The sequence below is a fragment of the Dendrobium catenatum genome, unplaced genomic scaffold (genome assembly GCF_001605985.2).
Source record: "Dendrobium catenatum unplaced genomic scaffold, ASM160598v2 fragScaff_scaffold_730, whole genome shotgun sequence".
Classification (NCBI taxonomy): domain Eukaryota; kingdom Viridiplantae; phylum Streptophyta; class Magnoliopsida; order Asparagales; family Orchidaceae; genus Dendrobium; species Dendrobium catenatum.
This window is the reverse complement of record NW_021319192.1, coordinates 48,685-56,603: the sequence shown is the minus strand read 5'-3', so window position 1 is coordinate 56,603 and position 7,919 is coordinate 48,685. Positions and strand designations below refer to the sequence as shown.

Genomic DNA, 7,919 nt, shown 5'->3' with positions numbered 1-7,919 from the left:
CTTCTTGTTTTAGCATTAACTCTGCCCGTTGCCACCGCTACAGTGGAGAGAGCATTTTCAGCAATGAAAATTGTTAAACATAGATTACGCAGTAAAATGGGTGATGATTGGCTCAACGACTGTCTAGTGCCATATATTGAGAAAGAAGTATTTGATTTGGTTCCAAATGAAGTTGTAATGCAACATTACCAGAAGATGCAAAATAGAATGCAAAGCTTGTAATTTTTATTGCAATATAAGAACTTATTTAAATTTTGTTATAAATTTATTTGTTATCTTTTTATAATTTTGCCCCCCATAAGAATTTAGGCTGGTTCCGCCCCTGTCTATCACAACACTAAAGCTAATTCATGTGAGTGTGTGAATAAGCCCACCAATCCAACCCACCAGGTGTGGCAGAGATTTGAACCATTATCCTGCCTAGTATCACTCTAAGGGGCTATATGGCATTGGATTGGATTTAACTTTAGTGGGATTTAATAAATCCTATAAATTCGAATATAGTTAATCCTAATTAATTTGTTCATTATGTTTTGAAATTATGAATTATTTAATTAATACTCATATTAATGATTTAATTTAATACTTAAATATTAAACTAATTTAATGACAACTATACGACTAATAACTATAATAACCAACAAATTATAAACAGTAATTAAATTAATTTAATGATAATTAGACTACTAATTATTTAATTAAATTGAATTAGATTACTTAATAATACTTCAAATTATACTACTGATAATTTAGGCAATCTAATTAATTATTAATATTTCAATTATATTAATAATGTTAATTTAAATTAATTTATACCCATCTAGGGTTTACTTTTTCTATCTTTTCCTTGTCGCCATTTCTTCATGGCTACTTCAGTTTCCCATGCTTCGCGTGTTTTGTGTGCTTTGCACGACCTGCTTTGCCTCCTTCGAAGGCGTTGAATCGATAGTCACAACAGGAGCTTGTTGGTTGCGTAGGTAACCGCCTCCTCCATCCTTCAAGATGGGAGTTATCTCGCTCACAGACTCGTAAATCCCTGTAATATGTAAATTCTTATATCTAGTGAACGGCAGAATTTAGTAAATCCCGAATTTATAGCATAAATCTGTAAATCCGGGATTCACGCGGGATTAAGCGGGGCGCTCGAAAACTACTTAACAAGATTTACCGTTAATCCAACTTAAATTGGAGTACAAATCCGATACCAAACAACCCCTAAGGATTGAGGCATTATAATTTTTTTTCCAAAATTCTTAAGGTGAAAGGAAAGGCTTTGACCTTTGCTTTTGTCAACTAAGTAATGTGTATTAATTCGAGTTGATAGATCTGGTTGGGGTCTGACCCAAAGTTGATTTGATCCCAATACGTTGGATTTGAACCCAACCCATTTTAAATGGGTCAAAATTTTTGACTCAAACCGAACTCAACTCAAGCTCTAATTTTTTTAATCAATTTATTATATTGATAATGTAATTTCATGTGGTCAACACAACTCATATAACATGAATATGACGCATTTAACCTAGTAGCATGCTTGTCTATTTAAATAATTTAGACCAGAATCTAACTTGAATAGTAAACATATCAATTTTAAGTTGATTTTGTGTTATTCATATGAGAAGAAGTCAGGCCAAAATAATTATTTGAGTCGAGCTCATATCGGATCATTATTGACACTTCAAAGCAATGAAGCTTGTGCTACCATTTAACTGTGTGACTTGGCTTACTAACCCTACTTGCCCATATAATCACCCTTAATTATAACCAACACTTAATTCAACGTTTTCCCAAAATAAACTAAATAATTAATTTATTAATTCTTATGGGAGCCCGTATTAGAATCTTTGCGACACATATAACTTGAGTATAGTTTCATTCCAAAATAAGTTGGCATATATATAATTTGAACCAAAAACCAACCTTAGAGGAAATGTAAGGGGGTGGTTAGACATAGCATGGAGAAAATGATGGAATTGATGTTTTAAGGTGGTTGAGGGCTCAAAGGCAAATCAATAGAGGAGAGCAACCAAGGTAGCAATAATATTGTGTAATAAGTCCATATTTATGAGGCATGCCACCCTAAAAAATCTATTGAATAGATCATCTTCTCATAACTTACAGCAATTTTACAAACATATCAACAGAGACAAGCTTTGTCTAGAATGAACACACGGACTTAACCGAGACAAAACTCGATAAGAACAACAACCAATGAAAAAAAAATCCTAAACGAAACATTCCTTCAGAAGGAACAAACTAAGATGACGAAATGTAAATCCTTCAAAGATTTTTAATACCCATAGATGCTTAAAGCTGAAGCTTCTAAAAGGAAAAAAATAGGAAAAAGAAATGAGATACAAATAGTGGTGTAAGTGTTCTTCTTAAGGCCGAGGAGATGTGCACGTTATGAATGCAATAGTCAAGATTGAGCTTGACTAAACAATGGATACCGGAGAATCGATGTGAGTTTCGTGCTATAGGATACTAGAGAACTGAAGAGAAAAGGAAACCCTAGACGAAGCAATAGAAGGAGAGGGAGGAGAGCTAAGAGCATGCAAAGCGTCGTAATGAGAAATGAATAGCACGCAAGTGCTCTTGCTGTGAGAGTACTAAATCACACAAGTATGCAGACAAGCCCTAATTAGACTGCTTGGGTCATTATCGGGTTCTCAGATTAACCCGAATTCGATCCAGAATTTCAAACGGGTCAGAAATGTAGACCCAAACCCGGCCCAGTTTTTAAATGAGTTGATCATAACAAAAAAATTTCAGATCGAATTTGAATCAGATTATCATTAGGGGTGTCAATTCAGGTCGACGGGTCGAACCCGAGTTGACCCTGATCTAAACAGGTCAACCCGAACCCGACCCGTTTTTGCAAACGGGTCAGAAATTCAACCCGGACCCGACCAGGCCAGGTTGCCGGGTTGACCCTACCGGACCCGCGGGGCAAAGAACGGAGCAGTCGGAGCACGGCACGAGCGCGGTGACAACGCAGCGAGCGCGGGTTGCCGGCGAGCGCGGGAGCGACATCGAGGCTCGAGTGCGGCATGAGCGTGGCGACACCGAGGCACGAGCGCGGCGAGTCGGCGACAGCGCGGCAGTGAGCGCGGGTTCGGCAGCGCGGCAGCGAGGGCGAGTTCGGGTTCGGTAGCGAGCGAGAATAGAAATTTTTTAATTTAAACGGGTTTTCGGGTTGACCCGGCAACCCGCCGGGTCAACCCGAACCCGACCCGTTTTTCAAACGGGTCGAATCTGCGAACCCGAATCCGACCCATTTTTCAAATGGGTCGGGTCCAACCCGAATTTTCCGGGTCGGGTCAAATATTGAGAGCCCTAATTATCATGTCGTATCAATTTTTGACAGCATAATTACATCGAGACAACTCTAATATTTAAATTCGAAAGAAAAGAAAAAGACGTTAAAATTAATTTGAATTAATTGCAAATGACGTTGTATTTGATGTAAATAATGAAAGTCTAGTCTTTACACAAGTGTCTCGCGGATTAGAAGAATGAGAAGTTATGTTTCACTTTCACATCCGAGTGCTCGAGAGCTGATGCAATGCGTAGTTCAACATTGGCGCCTGTCCTATCCCACCACAAATCAACAGGCAGATTCAACGGCGTTAAGCATTCGTCCGTTTACTTGTCAATGACTTCTCTTCCTAAAAATTCAAGGAAGGAATCATAGAGATTTTTTTTTCCCCTAAGAAAATGTCTGCAGATTAAGTCAACATCAGACAGAGAGGAAAATTCCATCATGCTGAATTGCTGATACGCAGAACGATTTCCTAAACCCTAAAGCCACCACAACGCAACAGATCACATCGTTATAAATAAATACACGACAAGAGCACAACATAATTAAACAATGGCTCTTCTCCCTTTGATCTTCACCATTCTGCTCACCTCCTTGTTCCTCTTAGCCGTCGCTTTCCAAATTCTTAGCAGGCGCCGCCATCGCTTACCTCTACCACCGGGTCCGAAAGGCTGGCCGCTCCTCGGCTTTCTCCCCAAGCTCGGACCAAACCCACACCAAATTTTTCACCGCCTCTCCAAAATCCACGGCCCTCTTCTCCACCTTCGCTTCGGGGTCGTCGACGTCGTCGTCCCTTGTTCAGCCGCCGTGGCCGAAAAGCTTCTACGCAATGACATGAAGTTCATAAACCGTCCAAAGAACTCAGGTGCCGAACACGTAGCCTACAACTATCAAGACATAGGCTTTCTCCCCTACGGCCCTCGTTGGCGGATGCAGAGAAAGCTATGTGCGCTTCATCTCTTCTCCTCCAAGGCGTTGGATGACTTCCAGGATGGCCGCCGCACGGAATTCACGAGATTGGTGCGTCGGCTCGCTGCACAGAGCGTCAAGGCCAACGGGAACGAAGAGGAGGCGGTGGTGGACATTAGCAGAGAAGTGGCGGCGTGCGTCGGCAATTCGTTGTCTCTACTGCTGCTTGGGCGGAGAGTCTTCGACCACGATAGGCCGGAGGTGGAAGAAGAGCTCAGAAGTATGGTGATGGAGCTTATGGCTCTCACTGGCTCCTTCTGCATCGCTGATTTCTTGCCCGGCCTCCGCTGGTTCGACCCACAGGTATGTTAATGTTCTGTTTCATTCTCTAATTAATTAATAAATTACGTACCATAGCTTACTGATCCGTAACTGACATGTATCGTCGATTAACTGAAAATAAAGGGATTAATAGCAAGGATGAAGAAACTGAACCGCAAGTTCGACGAGTTTTTGAACATGTTCATTGCGGAGCACCGGGCGGCATTAGCAGAGACGACGGGGCCATTGATAACAAACAATGCAGTTGCCAATAAGGATTTGTTAACTGTGATGCTCAAACTTCAGGAGATCAACGTAGACGATGAGGAAGGCGCCAAGCTGACAGACATTGACATCAAAGCTTTACTCATGGTATGCATGCACGTACCTACCTCCCTTCAACTTTATCCGGAAAATTGTTCCATGTAATTACCTTTAATTAATTTGTTTGCATGCAGAGCTTGTACGCAGCTGGAAGCGACAGCAACTCCATACTCGCAGAATGGGCTTTAGCCGAGCTCATCCGTAACCCTATAATTCTTGAACGAGCCCAAGCCGAGGTTGACTCTGTAGTGGGACGAGATCGGCTCGTCTGTGAATCAGACTTGCCTAACCTTCCTCTGCTCCAAGCCATCGTAAAAGAAACCCTCCGCCTCCACCCGCCTGCTCCCATCTCCCTTCCTCGTGTCGCCGTCGAGGACTGCCAAGTCGATGGCTATCTTATACCGAGGGGCACCACTCTTCTTCTCAACATATGGGCCATCGGACGTGACCCGAGCGTGTGGCCCGACGAACCGCTGGACTTCCGTCCCGACCGATTCCTCCCGGGTGGGCTCCATGAGGGTGTGGACCTGAAAGGAAGTAGTAATTTCAGTTTATTGCCCTTCGGGACGGGAAGGAGAATGTGCGTGGGAATGAATTTGGGCCTGCGCATGCTCAGCCTCATGACGGCCACGATGGTGCACTCTTTTGACTGGTATCTACCCAATGGCCAAAACTCTGAGACTTTGGACATGGAAGAGAAGTCCAATGGGCTCTCTTTGCTGAGGGCTAAGCCGCTCCTGGCTCGACCCGTTCCCAGGCTTAGGCCGGAGGCTTACTCTAAACTCTCAACTCATACAACCACTTAAAAACTGAATGCACTTCACCTCCGTCATAAATGTTAAATATTTAATTTTACCTTTACAGTAAAATGACTCTATTTTGCTTTTTTATATTATCTTGCGGTTGCAGTTAGATTGCTCTATTTAAAAGTAGATTTCTCTGTCTCTGTCTCTCTCTCATTTTATTATGTTATATATAAGTGCATCCATCATAATAGATATCAAAATTTTATAGACTAGCCTTTTTTGTACGCAGAACCCTTTCATATTGATTGACAGATCGGTGGAAAGATATAACTACTGCGATCAACAGTGTTACCTACCAAATCATAGGTGCAAGAACGAAAAAATATTTCAAAGAATAAGAAAATTTTTCAATATAAGTTAATAACATCAATTCAAATACAATAATGAGCTAAAATGACTTTGAAGTAAACATCCGAATGCTGCAAAAATTAGACTGTTACAATGGAGGATTGGAAAAATCAAGAGAATGCAGATCTGTGAATGAGTTTTTGGGGATATAGGATGAGGATGAATTGAAGGAGATGGTACCTAATGGAAATAAGATAAAATAAAATTAAAGGATAGTTTGAACTAGTACAAAAGAGAGCAGAACAAATTGGTAAACCAAATTTAAAGCTTAAAAAAGGGGCAGGCCATATCTAGCTTAAAGGAGATTAAACAAAGTTTACCTCAGCTCGAACAGGAAAATATTACCAGCAGAACGATCAATCCACAGAGGGAAACTGTAGGGGTACTATTGATCGTGAAGATAACTTCTTCATTTGATTGCTTTTGATTGCATACATACATTGAATTGATTTTTAATCAATTGTTGAGGCTAGAAACCAAGTTCGTTCAATTTCCTCCACGATATAAAGACTAGAACTGCAAAATCTTCTTCAAGCTGTGCAAATGCACTTCTTTGGTTGAGAAGGTATTTGATAATATGCATACCCTTTGGTTACAAAATCCGTTCCATTTTACTCTTTATCTAAGAACCAAACATACATGGAATCATTTCTTGAGGGCCATGAACTTCCTAGTGGTGCTTTGCTCGATCATGGCGTCCTTGGAGATGGCCATGGCATGGATGGCTCGCTACTTCAAGCTTCTTTGTAATTCATCTACCAGCCATCCTTACAAGGAAAACAGCTTTGTTAGTTGCACTATGCTGATTTCAGACTTTACCAGTCTTAAACTTAATTCCAGGTTGCACTGAAAATTCTGCCTGATATAAAGAGATTTATGGAAATTATCAGCTTTGGATCAACTGACGTGAGGCGAATATAGAGGAATTCTGCAATGCTTTTCTCCTTGAAGCAATCCATCAGCTTCTGGTTGCAATCTGAAGGTCTCTTGATGAGGGGATCCCTCTCGTGTGAAGGGGGTCAATCACCCTTTTTTCTTTCATATTTTTATTTGTTTTCAAACACGACAGAATTTAATATAATGATTAATAATATGTAATAATACTTGTTCCGCTAAGATACAGAAGCAATCCTCTACAATGAATCCTCTAACAAAAGAATATGTCATACAAAAAAAATCATCACACAATTAAGCGGACAACGAAAATTACTTCGACCATGTTTTTTATCAACTTTTTCGGTTTTCTGAACAGTAGCAAACATTGTATTATCATCTCACCTGTTTTTCTCTTCAGGAAAAAAAAAAAAACAAAAACAAAAACAAAATGTTGCAGTTCTATTGCAGTGAGTGCACCCTAGGAGAATAGGTGATGGGGACTCAAATCATGGAAGGTTTATCAGAGGCGTGGCCGCCGATCTACGGCCACAATCGAGTCTTTGTATTTTTGATTTTTCCTATGTATTTTCTTATTTATGTTGTCGCATTTTATTTGCTTTCTTTAGTTTCCTGTTGTACCCTCTTATGAAGGGATGTCGTATGTAAGCCCAATGGGCATTTGTGACTTTTGTTTTTGAGTCCTTTGTATGACGCTTTATATAGCCCTCCTTATTTTCTTTTGAGGTTAATGAATGATTATTTGATAATTATGTTTTCTTGTTGGAGTTCTTGAGAGAGCTTGAGAGATCGGAGAGAGATCCCTTGGAGAGGGAATCGGCGCATCACCCATAAACCTAGACGAGTCGGGTTCGTGGTTCTACCTTCTATCTCCTTCTTTCTTCCTTCCTCTACCATCTCCAGAAACACTACCTCCCCCTCCACCTAGCCGCCACACTACCTACCCGAGGCCTCCTTTTTCCCCCATCAAACTCCCCAAGCCACTCCACCTAGCC

The 7,919-nt window shown here is 40.9% G+C and overlaps 1 protein-coding gene across 1 annotated transcript; it reads left to right on the top strand.

Moving 5' to 3' along the window:
• Nucleotides 1-3,460: 3,460 nt before the first annotated feature.
• On the top strand, nucleotides 3,461-5,766 carry LOC110095936 (flavonoid 3'-monooxygenase). Its single transcript, XM_020821662.2, has 3 exons — nucleotides 3,461-4,594; nucleotides 4,697-4,924; nucleotides 5,011-5,766. The coding sequence occupies exons 1-3, from the start codon at nucleotides 3,875-3,877 to the stop codon at nucleotides 5,680-5,682; spliced, it is 1,620 nt and encodes a 539-aa protein (XP_020677321.1). The 5' UTR covers nucleotides 3,461-3,874; the 3' UTR covers nucleotides 5,683-5,766.
• Nucleotides 5,767-7,919: the final 2,153 nt, after the last annotated feature.

Bases quoted from the DNA above. Each gene is read 5' to 3' on its own strand.
- LOC110095936 (XM_020821662.2), top strand. From the start codon at position 3,875: ATGGCTCTTCTCCCTTTGATCTTCACCATTCTGCTCACCTCCTTGTTC. The intron at 4,595-4,696 runs GTATGTTAATGT...CTGAAAATAAAG, and splicing joins TCCGCTGGTTCGACCCACAG to GGATTAATAGCAAGGATGAA. The intron at 4,925-5,010 runs GTATGCATGCAC...GTTTGCATGCAG, and splicing joins ACATCAAAGCTTTACTCATG to AGCTTGTACGCAGCTGGAAG.